The 13,669-nt window shown below is 48.0% G+C and overlaps 1 protein-coding gene across 1 annotated transcript; it reads left to right on the forward strand.

The window, feature by feature from the left end:
• Positions 1-13,644, forward strand: heatr5b (HEAT repeat containing 5B). The gene is given in 36 exon segments (XM_057048139.1): positions 1-523; positions 607-818; positions 1,298-1,406; positions 1,512-1,661; positions 2,050-2,221; positions 2,303-2,460; positions 2,532-2,781; positions 3,767-3,922; positions 4,068-4,318; positions 4,439-4,550; positions 4,624-4,776; positions 4,912-5,011; positions 5,142-5,251; positions 5,337-5,500; positions 5,622-5,797; positions 5,879-5,984; positions 6,086-6,276; positions 6,767-6,926; positions 7,059-7,248; positions 7,421-7,590; positions 7,681-7,825; positions 7,918-8,097; positions 8,258-8,509; positions 9,035-9,216; positions 9,333-9,401; positions 9,600-9,779; positions 9,850-10,090; positions 10,178-10,282; positions 10,285-10,392; positions 10,552-10,679; positions 10,910-11,054; positions 11,156-11,410; positions 11,539-11,763; positions 11,847-11,998; positions 12,076-12,289; positions 12,685-13,644. Coding segments are annotated over 36 exon segments (6,105 nt in total). The 5' UTR covers positions 1-397; the 3' UTR covers positions 12,993-13,644.
• Positions 13,645-13,669: the final 25 nt, after the last annotated feature.

A 13,669-nucleotide genomic window follows, 5' to 3' on the forward strand; every position in this document is an offset into this window, starting at 1 on the left:
CGAACAATTTGAAGAACTATTTACCGTGTTTCAGGTATTAATTAATACTATGGCATTATTAAATATTTTCACGGCCTAAAACAAGATATTACATAGCATAGCGTTGAACCCAGCGCTTAGAGTTTGGGCGTGTGGATGCAGTCGAAACGTAGCTAGCTTTACAAACGGAGGCACAAGCTAGCCTCGATTGCTAACCAGTTCACCTCCAGTAGCTGTCAGTACGAAACAACCACGCTTTGCCATTTTAGTTTGCTGTATTTTAAACGATATGGTTTTTTTTAGAACTGGTGACAGAGTGGGCATTGTACACAGTGTAATGTCGATGTGTTGTGCCATTTGAAGAGACTGTTATCTGTAAATCCAGAGATCTGGTGCAGCACTGAGCTAAGTCTTCATCATGGAGCTGGCTCACAGTCTGCTGCTGAATGAAGATGCTTTGGCTCAGATCACTGAAGCAAAGAGACCTGTTTTCATCTTCGAATGGTTACGTTTCTTGGATAAAGTGCTTGTGGCAGCCAATAGGGTGAGTATTCACACTATCGTATCATTTTACACAAGGTTGGGTGTCGTTAAAGAGTTTTGGTGATTATTATGTTTGACTGGCAGGTGGATGTGAAGGAAAAACAGAAGAAACTGGTGGAACAACTGACAGGACTCATAAGCAGTGCTCCTGGACCACCGACAAGAAAACTTTTGGCCAAAAACATTGCAACCCTTTACAGCATTGGTGACACCTTTACGGTTTTCCAGACTCTGGATAAGTGCAATGAGATCATCAAAAGCAAGGATGACACACCTGCATACCTGCCAACAAAGCTGTGAGGCTCTGTTTGATCACAGCACTGCATTTTTAGTGGCAGCTGGTAGTCAACATGTTAATGTCTGTTAGATATAAGCTGTTCTCCCTATTTTCAGCCCACACACCTACGCTGTAGGCTTACCTTCAAGGGCATTAGCAGTTAAACTAAATCTATAGAATAATCTTTAGAATGACATTTCATGTTTAAAAGCGAGATTATGCAAATATTCTGTTATTTTTTGCCTACTTAACAACACAATTTATATAATGGAATGTGTACTCAACAGCAAAGAGCATGAAAATGAACTGTGCTACTCCAGCATTGTTATGTTGTAAATGATCGCTCACTTATAATGCAGTTAATTGTGTTGTAATTACCAGACAGTTGGCATTTCAAAAGTTTTTTGAAGAGAAATGTTCCTTTGCACGGGTTACCATTGATTCAACATGGTGATCGCTACAGTCCTGGTGATTTTGTCATTTATTTGTTTTTTGTAGTGCTGCAGTGGCGTGTGTTGGTGCTTTTTATGAGAAGATGGGTCGGATGCTGGGGAGCTCATTTCCAGACACCATAAATAATCTTTTGAAAGCTTTAAAGAGTGCAGAAGTATGTGTACACTTGTGACTCCCATTTTTAATAGTGCACTGGACAAATGTAAAGACTGTATTAATAGTTAAAGCTGACATTTATCTTGCTGCTCTGTTGGTTTAGTCCCAAGGCAGGGGGGAAATCCTTCTCAGTCTGCAGAAGGTGCTCAGTGGACTTGGTGGAGCCGCGGCCTCGTGTCACAGAGATATCTACAAGAATGCCCGTTCTCTGCTCACAGACAGGTCCATGGCCGTGCGCTGTGCCGTAGCAAAGGTTGGTGTGCTGTTAAATGGCTGCCAGTAGTGGTGGAAAAGCCAACCACTGCTGTGAACAGAAACCACATTTATGAATGTTCAGCACATCTTTGCTTATTCCCTCATTTAGACTGAATGTACAAAGCTAAAGGCTGTTAAATGGGTTCCCTTACATGAGGTTTATTTTATCCATTAGTGCGAAATATACAGTCAAACCGTATCATCAGCAGATAACGGAATCCTTAATGTCATTGATGCTCCTCCACCATCCAACCTTTCATCCTAGAATATATGTTAAATACGTTAAAGTTTTGAAGCATGTAGAATAATTCACATTTGTTATCTTGATCATATTCATGATGATATGATTCCTGTAAGCATTCCGTCTGGCTTCCTTGTCTCTCTAGTGCCTGCTGGAGTTACAGAATGAGGCAGTGTTCATGTGGACCACAGAACTAGAGAACGTGGCCACGTTGTGTTTCAAAGCCCTGGAAGGGTCCAACTATGGTGTCAGAGTGTCTGTGGCTAAACTGCTTGGCACTGTCATGGCCACTGCCCTGATGCCCAAGCAAGCAGCAGGTGGGTTCAAAGAACGCTTGGCTTTAATAGCTCAGCTCATTCTTTTCCCTGTCTGCAATCTTTGTGTGATTCTTGTTTTAGTCATGCGCCAGAACGTGAAACGGGCCACGCTGGAAGAGGTACTGGAACTACTGGCGACAGGCTTTCTGCGTGGTGGTTCTGGCTTCCTCAAAAGCGGTGGCGAGATGCTGAAAGGGGGCGTCTCTGTCAGCAGGGAAGTGCGGGTGGGCGTCACACAGGTGAGGTGATTTCTCCAATGCGGTCACAGCCCCCTGATTCAACCACCCTAACCCTACTCTCCCTTTCCCAGGCTTATGTGGTGTTTGTGAGTACACTCGGTGGTCAGTGGCTGGAGCGCAACTTTGCCACTTTCCTGTCCCACGTGCTGGACCTAGTGTCCCACCCACGAGCCACGCAGACACATGTTGAGGCTGTGTACTCACGCCGGTGTGTGTCCTTCATGCTACGTGCCACCCTCGGGGGCTTACTTGGAGAGAAAGCGCAAATTGCTGCTGGCAAAGAAATCTGCCAAGCCATTGGCAAGCAAATGAGGGCTGTGGGTAAGGAGGATGGGGGGGAAATATCACGATTCAAAGCGTTGCAGAGTAAGTACTCATCCATTGTCATTGCTTTCACTCGGCCTTCATTCTTGCATGGGTTGAGCTTGTGTTGTGTCTGATGAGGTGTTTTGTTGAGTGTTGAGGTGGGTTTCCCAATTTCTGCTTTCCTCCTCGCTATTTTCCACTTGCTCAGTTTGGATCGCACTTTTTTCTTTGCATGCTCCTAAATTATAGAAGCATCATATTATGTAACATGACCGGACAATCAGGAAGATTTGTATAACCACCGTGCATGTTCCCATACGGGGCATCGTAAACCTTCACGCACATGGAAATAGCAGCTCTTTGGAGTTAAAGGCTGAACCTGGTCCAGAAACTGCATGCACTACTAAATCCCTGATCCATTCCCTCCCAGCATCACGGCATAATACATTTATGTTTGCCCATTTATATATATTCATGCTTATTGTTTACTCGTTTACATCAGGATGATGCTTACTCTGATTTGCTTTGTAACTTGAAAACAAATGTCAAACACACAGGTTTAAAAAAGAAAATCTAAGTATTGGTAACAAAATATGATGTTGAATGGCTTCTCTTAAGGTTGGGTCTTGGGCTCTTTGCTATTTTTGCTGCTTGTAGCTTCCAGAACAAGCTGGTTCTTTTAAGACTTTTGGAAACTTTTGTGAGCAATAGTTAAAGTAAATGTTCTTTTTGTATGATTTTACTTTGGGCTGTTCTATTAGAGCCCTGAGGATTTTAGATGTTTAAGGATGCTTCTCCTAAACCCTGCAAATGTCAGATGGTTCATTTTGTGACACATTTATTCTTCAACACATACTTATACTTGCATATAGTTTTTATAGACAACCAAATCCTCAGTTCTCTCTTTTTGGGACATTTGTCAGGATGCCTCATTATTTTTAAGGATTTCTGTCGCTGTGCACATGGCTAGAATGTGTTTTATGTGTGTTATTTTCCCCAGAGGCAGTTGTGAGCGACATCAGTGGCGAGAACAGGACCGGGGCAGCCGATGTCTCTGCCAGTCAGCATGTTATGGTGTGTGCGCTCAAAGAGTTGGGCAGTTTATTTCAGAGTCTGAGTGCCACAGCTTCACCTCTGATTCAGGAGCCTTCTGTAGGTGAGACATCCAAAATGCTACACCGCAGTTATTTATTTATATGCTCTCCACCTTATTTTCTGGTTGAATCAACAATAATTGGTGCAGAAATAGATGGAATTGTCCTACTCAAATGGCAATAGCAACCTTCATGTGTCCTCCTCAGGTCTCCTTGAAACTGTGACGTCCGTGCTGCTCCACCCCAGTATGGCAGCTCGTTTGGCAGCTGCGTGGTGTTTGCGCTGCGTTGCCGTAGCGTTACCGTATCAGCTGACCCCACTGCTGGACCGGTGCGCGGAGAGAATCAACAACCTGAAGAGTTCACCTGAGGCCGTGAGCGGCTACAGCTTTGCAATGGCGGCTCTTCTTGGTGGAGTACACCAATGTCCACTGGGTCTGCCCCACTCCAAGGGAAAGGTAGCTTCAGAGTGTAACTGGCCACCATTTACATGACTGCCATTTAGGCCTTGGCCTCCTGCACCAGTCCTACTGGTAATCTAGTGAGCAGACACTGAAGTATGTGCACTCTGTGTGTAGTTGGTGGTGAGTATTGCTGAGGACCTCCTCCGCACAGCTGCTCAGAATAGTCGACTGTCCCTGCAGCGTACCCAGGCGGGCTGGCTGCTGCTGGGTGCCCTCATGACTCTGGGTACATCTCCCTATTATCTCTCAGCTCTGAGTGTTCTTACCACAACACTAACACACTTTCATTATTTCCCCAGGCCCGTCCCTTGTGCGCTATCACCTACCAAAGATGCTTCTGCTCTGGAGGAACGTGTTTCCTCGCTCCCCGAAGGAGTTGGAGGCAGAGAAGGCCAGGGGGGATGCGTTCACCTGGCAGGTCACACTGGAGGGTCGGGCTGGAGCATTGTGTGGTAAAGAAACCAAAGCCTAGATACTGACCATGCCATTGATTTCTGATTGCACAGACGCCCTTTGATCAGCAGTTTAAGGCGTTAAAGATAAAGTGACGCCTACAACATTTGTTGTCATCATTGTTTCCTACACAGCCATGCGCAGCTTTGTGGCCCATTGTCCTGAGCTGCTTACTGAGGATGTGATCCGTAGATTGATGACGCCCATTGAATGTGCTATGACCATGATGTCTCAGTGAGTCTGGTGTTTTTAGAGGTCTCTCTTGACCACATTCTGTAATCTATATCTCATTATGGATTGTACACACATAATAGTTGCTTGTGCTGTTGTTACCTAACAAGTTTGGTATTTTCTCATTCTTCAGTATCCCTGCCATCACCAAAGTCCACGGTGCTCACCTGAAGGCAAGCGCAGCCATGGTGAGGCTCAGGTTGTACGATATTCTTGCTCTGCTTCCACCCAAAACCTATGAAGGTAATGCAAACACTTCTGAATATGTTTCCAGCCAGAGGAAGAACATTTCGGAATGAGTTTTAACAGCCGTAATGTTGTTGTGCAGGTAACTTCAATGCTCTCCTGAGGGAACTAGTGGCAGAATTCACCTTGACGGACAACTCTGCCAACACGACCACCTCTTTACTGCGCTCCCTCTGTCACTACGATGACAGTGTGCTCATGGGCTCCTGGCTACAGGAAACTGACCACAAATCCATTGAGGATCAAGTGAGTAAAAGTGGATATGATACACAGCCGACGTTTAATATTGAAATAAATAAAGGCCCTTGAAATGGGGTGTTACTCTGATACCATACGAAGTGCCCACTGGCTACTGGTTTCTGAACAGCTACAGCCCAACAGTGCATCAGGCAGCGGAGCCCTGGAGCACGATCCCTCCTCCATCTACCTGCGTGTACCTGTAGGCGAGGCCATCCCAGGACCCCTGCCGCTTGGCGTGTCAGTCATCGATGCGTCAGTGGCTCTGTTTGGGGTGGTTTTTCCACATGTCTCCTTCAAGCACAGGTCAGAATTGGAGGGCATTTGGGGTTATTTGGGCAGGTTTGGCAAAATGATGAACACAAAGTGCCGTTCTGTGTGGTGCAGACTGCAGATGCTCGATCACTTTGCCGAGTGTATAAAGCAAGCAAAAGGAGTTCGACAGCAGGCGGTCCAGCTTAACATCTTTACCGCTGTACTTAGTGCCCTCAAGGTTAGGAAAACAAGCTTTACTTTGCTCCCAAGACCTGGGAGAGTGATTCACTAAGTACTAGATTAAATTAGATGTAATGTATCAAATGTCTTTGACTGAAGGGGCTGGCTGAAAATAAGAGTACTCTGGGTCCAGAGGAGGTGCGGAAGTCAGCCCTGGCCCTGGTAATGGGAGCCTTGGACAATCCCAATCCTATCCTGCGCTGTGCTGCTGGAGAGGCCCTGGGCAGGATGGCTCAGGTGGTTGGAGAGGCTACTTTCATTGCCAGAATGGCACAAACCAGCTTTGACAAGTAAGCTTTTAAATATCTATTGTCTTTTATCAGTATTCAGTATCAGTCTTGTGTCAGCTGCATATTGTTCTGAACAGGGTGCATGTTCTCAGTCTTCCGTTGTCCTTTTAAGGTCAGTTCTATTCCATCCCTGTTGGGCGTCAGAGGTGGGGAGTATTCAGCACCCCCTCTGGTTGTCATTCGGGATTCCTAGAACCGTAGTTACATTCCTTTCATTTCATCTTCTTATCCGCTTCATCCCTTTTGGGATCACGGGGAGGGTCCCCGGTTCATCGCAGGGTCCAGTATGAGCATTGGTGGGTTCTGTGCCTTGCCCGAGGGTACATCAGCAGTGCTCTGAAGGTGTTCTGGCCCCTTCCCCTACTACCAGAACACCTTCCATTCCACCTTCCACCTTCCTTGGACTGGGGCTGGAGCCGAGAAGCCTCTGCTTCCAACAGACGAGCTCCCACCGGCCGTTACATTCACATTTTCTTGTCTCTGCTCCCAGACTGAAGTCCGCTCGTGATGTCGTCTCAAGAACAGGACATTCTCTGGCGCTGGGCTGTCTGCATCGATACGTTGGAGGAATTGGCTCAGGCCAGCACTTAAAGACCAGCGTCAGCATTCTGCTGGCTCTGGCACAAGATGGAACCTCTCATGAAGTCCAGGTAGCAAGAATTCATCTGGAAGAAGCTATTTTTAGAATCCATTTATGCTAGCAAATCACTTCTCTTTTTACTTGGGTTATATTGTAAATGAAAAAATGGTAGCTCTTATTTTGTTTTTGCTTTTTTCATCAGACATGGGCTCTGCACTCTCTGGCTCTGATTGTGGATTCGAGCGGTCCGATGTACAGAGGTTATGTGGAACCGACCCTTTCCCTGGTTCTGACTTTGCTCCTTACTGTGCCTCCATCTCACACTGAGGTGCACCAGTGCTTGGGCCGCTGCCTGGGTGCCCTCATCACCACTGTTGGGCCAGAACTGCAGGGTAACTATGGCAGAAACAAACTCACTGGCCTTCATTTTTATTGTGCTGGTCCCTGTCGGGGTCTTTTTCGGCTTTAAAAGTTCTATACACGTATCTGGCCAGCAGGTGGCAGGATAAACAGGGATTGTCATTTCTAAGGATTGACACAAACTAATTTGCATATTGTTTTAAGGAAATGGAGCCACCATCTCCACCATACGCTCGTCTTGCCTGGTGGGTTGTGCCATAATGCAGGACCACTCGGACTCTCTGGTGCAAGCAGCGGCCATCTCGTGCTTGCAGCAGTTGCATATGTTCGCTCCACGCCACGTTAACCTGTCCAGCCTGGTTCCGTGTCTCTGTGTAAGGCAACGCCAAGTTGAGGATAAACAGCAGCAGTTCCACTTTGTCTTGATGTTGAAACCAGTTTCCCTGCTTGGCTGTGGAACGCAGGTTCACCTGTCCAGTTCTCACCTGCTGCTGCGCCGTGCTGCTGTGGCCTGCTTGAGACAGCTTGCCCAGAGAGAAGCTGCAGAGGTCTGCGAGTACGCCATGAGCCTGGCCAAGAGGGCAGGAGACAGCAAGGACGCAGCCATAAGTCAGGACAATGAGGGGGACAGTCACATTCTCCCTGAGCCCCGAGTCAAGAAAAGCTCTGTTTCACTGTTTTTACTCTGTTCTCTCGTCAAGATCTCAACATCACAGAAACCGGGTTGGAGGGTGTTCTGTTTGGAATGCTGGACCGGGAGACGGACAGGAAGCTGTGTTCAGACATCCACGACACTCTGGGACACATGCTGTCGTCTCTTGCTGTGGAGAAGCTTTCTCACTGGTTACACCTCTGCAAGGATGTCCTGGCAGCTACGACCGGTAACGGGAAAAAGTCAAATCTGCCTTCAAATCGTATGTTCATGGCTGAGTGATGTCACTTTTTTGAACATTGAAATTATTCCGCTTCATTTAATTGTTGGACAGTTGAAACCTGCGTTTTGTAGAAGGGAAGATAATTCCTGAATGTGTTGTCTCCTAGATGTTGGAGGAGCTGTTGTGTTTGAGGTAGAGAAGGACGAAGAGGACTCTGAGAAAAAAGATGAGATGGACGATGACACCATGTTCACTGGGCTGGGAGAGGACGACAAGTCCAAGCCGTCCGTGGCCCCACGATGGGTCACCCGAGTCTTTGCCGCAGACTGCTTGTGCCGCATCATCCTGCTGTGTGAGAATGACAAAGCTCATTTTGACTTGGCAGCTGCCCGCTCCGCACAAGCCAAGAACAGCAAAGGTAGCATCAGCAGACTGTTGCTCCAGGACTTGTGATTCATTAGCTTTTATAAACTGTCTCTCCCCAAACCTCAACAGGCACGCGACATTTGCTTTTAAACTCCGGGCTATTTAAGTGTCGGCTGCCAGGGGGGAAATAAACTTAATTTGTGTGTTTTTAGTTTAGCAAAGCTAGAAATTAGTTCACAATTTAGGGGGGACTTTGGTTTATGTCACACAGAGGCGTCTGTATTTATGCAGCTGTTCCTAAATCAGGAATCATTCCACAAACCAGCCAAATATGTGACTCCAAATAGAACATAGATCAACTGTTCAACGTATGAATATTTAGGCTGTTGAGGTTTTAAACTTTGGTTTTGACAAAATGAAGCAGTTTTAGGTTGTTACGTGGGCTTTTTGATTTAGAGGCTAGTCATTACTAAAACAGTTAGCCAATGTGTTGCACAGATGGTGGTTTGGCGTGTGTGTTATCAGGATACACGGGTTGCTGTGGTGTTTTATGGTGTTTTCCATTGTCTGTGTTCAGGGGAACTGCTGGTGCTGCACTTGTCTGACCTCATTCGCATGGCTTTCATGGCAGCCACAGACCACAGTAACCAGCTGAGGATGGCCGGCCTGCAGGCTCTGGAAGACATTATTAAAAAGTTTGCACATGTGCCAGAGCCCGAGTTCCCAGGACATGTTATTTTGGAACAATATCAGGCCAATGTGAGTGGAAAACGCATCACCTGTCCTGGTGCAGCAACAGTTTCAAATGAATCCTGCTCCTGGAAACCTGAAATTCATGTAGGTGGTCTTTATTCTCTCATCATATCTCGCTTCAGGTTGGAGCGGCTCTCAGGCCTGCCTTTTCCCCGGATACACCCTCTGACATAACGGCCAAGGCGTGCCAGGTGAGAGCATGTAAAATAAGATGGTTGCTCTCTTCACAACCTTTGGCTCTGCCTAAATTGTAATCTGGAGCCGAACTGTTGGGATTTTTCTTAATGACTGAGCCCGACGCTGCTTCATCAGTGTCTCCATACGTGATGCAGGACTCGGTGAGTTCTAAATGTCCGTCTGTACTTATAGAATGTTCCTTGGCCCTACAGGTGTGTAGTACGTGGATTGGGAGCGGCGTGGTCAGTGATCTCAATGACCTCCGTCGAGTCCACAACCTCCTGGTGTCATCGCTAGACAAGGTGCAGGCTGGGAAGGGCTCGTGCAGCCAGTTGTACAGTGAGAGCGCCACCACGATGGAGAAACTGGCTGTGTTAAAGGCCTGGGCAGAGGTGAGGCTGCAGACACCTGCTCGCTGTCCTCACTGGACACGATGCTCATCAGAAAACTCTGTTTCCTCAGGTTTATGTGGTCTCCATGAAGGTCAAGAAAGAGGCCGAGGCCCAGCCTGCCAAGCCGGTCCGAAGTGCAGATGATGAGGAGGACGAGGAGGATCCGGGTGCTGGAGTGCTGCCTCCGGACAGCCTCATCACGTTGGTGCAGCCAGAGCTGCCGGCCCTGAGCCGCCTGTGGCTGGCCGTGCTGCGAGACTACGCTCTGCTCACTCTGCCCGCCGAGTTTTCCAGCCAGCTGCCGCCCGAAGGTTCGTTTTCTCGCTCGTGGTCAGAAAGAAAGAAAACGCTTGAAGTCCTTAAAAACAAAAGAAAACCTCACGTGTGTCTTATCTCAGGTGGAGCATTTTACACCCCAGAGACCATCGACACAGCGAGGCTGCACTACCGCGGCTCCTGGGCACCGGTCCTGCACGCTGTGGCCCTGTGGCTGAGCAGCACCGGTTTGGGGCCGCCGAAGAGACAGAAGAGAGCTCTTCCTCCATCACTCAAACTGCAGCCAACTCAAAGTCCCCCGAGGAATCGGTAGAAGATCGGATGCATCTGATGCTGGGTAAGGACCCCATCTTTTCATTTCTAATTAGCTCCACACGTTACGTCACTGCAGAAGTTAAAAAGCTGAAATGTTGCCATGGAAACCAGCTCACCGTGCGCAGAAAGGGAAGAAGCTAAAATAAATGAGCAATCTCTGTGTTTCGAATCTGTTTCTCAGGCGTCAGTATAGAGTTCCTTTGTTTCCCCCGACCTGAGGAGCCCATCGAACACGTGATGTCGTGTCTCCAGGCGCTCACCACTCTGCTCGAATCTCCGTGTGCTAAGATTCACATTGCAAGTGACCAGGTAACGACTCAAACCGGGGCAGAAGGGTTAGGGCTACACAAGCAGAAGTGTGGGAAATGCTGCAGGTTCTTTGGCAGCCAGAGTGGATCCTGCCCCACAAACGTGGTCTTCCAGGTCCCGTTTCAGCTACTACACTGTTATTACAGCTAAATTTGTGTGTGACGGGATGAGTGTGTATAATTATGCTGCCGGACTCACAGTAACGTGACTGAAATGTTGCTCTGTTTCAGTTGTTGGCAGTAGAACTCCTCAATGTTCTGCACAGGCTGCTGCTGACTCGGGATCCTCCTGCCGTGCAGCTCCAGGTCACCGCTGTTGTGCAGGAAACTGTCAGAGCTGCGCTGGAACATCTGCAGCGATGGAGATCCCACCAGGGTCAGGAGCTCACATGCTACATCTTCCTCTGTCAAAGCCAAAAACTCCTCACTGCATTTGTGGAGTACGAGGTTAATTAAGACCACTCTTATTTTGTTTAGGCAAAGAAGAAGAAGGAGAACAAGAGGAAGGAGGAGATACAGGGGAGCTGGTTCCTGGCAGGTCTCTGGTGTTTGCAGCCATGGAGCTGCTGGTTTTCATTCTCGTCCGCCACATACCGCAGCTAAACACCCGTGTGAAAGAGTCTCCCAGCCACGTGCCGCTCCGGCCTCAGCGGCTACCTGAGGAAAGTGCACGGCTTGTGGCAAACACGGTCTCCATCCTGGCAGAGCTGCCTTCGCTCTGTTCTGCTGCTGGTGAGGCCCGAGGCACCGCATGCACAGCCGGTGTTGCTTTATTCTCCTCTCGTTGTGCTCTAGTGTCTGCACTGACTCGTTCGTGGTCGTCATGAGAGAACTCTCCCCGGTTCTGCTCTGCCCTGCAGGGAGCATGACCATCCTGCCGACGGTGCTCTTTCTGATCACGGGGGTGCTGAGGGAGACTGCGGTGAAGGCTGCGGACGGCTCGGTGCCTGTGCCCGTCTCAGCTGCCCTGCAGGCCATCAAGACCATCCTCACGTCCCCGCTGGCGCAGGAGGAGAGCGTGCAGACGCAGTGGACCGGCCTTGTGCGGAGCAGCCTGGCGTCCGTGCTGGAGTACTCGCAGCCCGGTGAGGAAACGCTCCGGCAGAAGTCTCAGCTCAGAGGAAAGGTCGTGTGTTTCTGAGTGTTTCTCTGCGGCGTTCTTTATCAGACGAGTCCAGGCCGGACATGGACGAGGTCAGCATGCTGACAGCGATCACGCTCTTCCTGCTGTCCGCTAGCACCGAACTGGTGGGAGTTAATGTCCTGCAGAAGGGCTGCCTGGACCGCTTCCGAAGTGCCCTCAACTCCAGCGACCCCTGGGTAGAGAACCTAAAATCTAAACGCGTTGAGGTCCGGAGGTTCACGTTGTGCGTCTACGTTTTGTGCTCCTGCCGCAGGTTCGGGCGCGGTGCTACCAGCTGCTGCTGTCCGTGTTCCAGCACTGCACGCGTGCCCTGTCCACGCCATACATCCACGCTCTCGCACCCTTGATGGTGGAGAAGCTGAAGGCCGTGGAGCACCAGCGACCAGGGACTCCTGCCGAGCTGCAGGCGGTGCAGGAGGGCATCCGTGTCCTGGAGGCTCTGGTTGCTATGGGTGAAGAGCAGAACCGTAAGAGAGACAACCTGAGTAGTTTAGTGAAACTAGTAGTTGTGATTTTCTGTCTGCTGTTCAGAACACAGATGTTTGAGCAGTAAATGCTAACGCTAGTGTCGTTCTACTCCCTTTGGCTCGTCGTAGTCGTTAGCATAATACTGAATATTTTCTATTCGCTGTATATTTGGGATCATCTTCTCACATTTTTTAGTATTTATTTACCTCAAAATAGCCATTTAATATTAGCGTAGATCAGGTGAGTAATTACTCGTTTGGGCTTTAACGGAGATCCGTCCTTTATTATTGGTCGCATTTATATTGGATGGAAATTTTATTTTTCAATCCTTCATTTGAGGAATTCTCTTGTAAATGCCTGTTGTTCCTGAGCGTCTCCCTATTTTCCTGTGCAGGGGTGCAGCTGCTGGCTCTGCTGGTCCCGACTCTCATCTCCTACCTTCTGGATGAAAACGCCATTTCCGCTGCCCCTCAAGTCTCCAGAGCTCTACACGACTTTGCCCTGCAGAACTTGATGCGCATTGGTCCTCTCTACCCGTCCGCCTTTAAGACCGTGATTGGAGCGGCACTGGAGCTGAAAACACGTCTGGAATCTGCCGTCCGGGCCAACCAGGCCAGCAGCAGAGCCAAAGCTGCAGCCCGGCAGGCTCAGCCCGCCGTGCAGGCAGCCCCCACCATCAAGCTCAAGACCAGTTTCTTCTGAAGTGAATGCAGTCGTGGTCTCAGATGTATTTATTTCATCTTTGTTTTAATGTGTTAGAGCTCTTCTCCATGTCAAGAAGAATCAAAATAAGAATGAAGGTCTTATAATGGTCACTTTAAAACCTGTAGGGAATTGAGAATGTATCAATTCTACACATTTCTAAAGTATTTACAGTAACGGTTTCAGTAGAATCCTTTTTTTTTTTTTTACTGGTCATCATCCCTTACCTTACCATGAAGAAACCTCAAAGTTTTTTTTATTCCTTTAAATTCCAAACATCCTTGATTTTGTCCTTTTTTAATGCCACTGTTTATTTTTGTTTTTAAATTTCATTTTTAAGTTGTACAGACACCCTTCCTGCGTCACGAGAGGGCCCGTGTGTAGTCTATTATATTTTACCAAACGTTTTTGAATATTGAAGATAAAATATCCTCGGGGATGGTTAATTACTCTGTGTATAAATTAGTAATAAGATAATAATATGATGTACGTCAGTGCATGCATTGATTTGTCATCATGGAACCTTTCCTGTGGGTGGAGACAGGTGAGCGTCAGCTGCCGTCACAGAGTGGCAGGTTTTGCAGTTTTAAATGGCTTCTGTAATGTTTTAACGCACTCATATTGTCATCTGAATAAAACGATTGTAGCTTCAGTTTGCACTTTCGTTTTATAGAAAT

Source organism: Takifugu flavidus, chromosome 11, assembly GCF_003711565.1.
Source record: "Takifugu flavidus isolate HTHZ2018 chromosome 11, ASM371156v2, whole genome shotgun sequence".
Taxonomy (NCBI): Eukaryota; Metazoa; Chordata; class Actinopteri; order Tetraodontiformes; family Tetraodontidae; genus Takifugu; species Takifugu flavidus.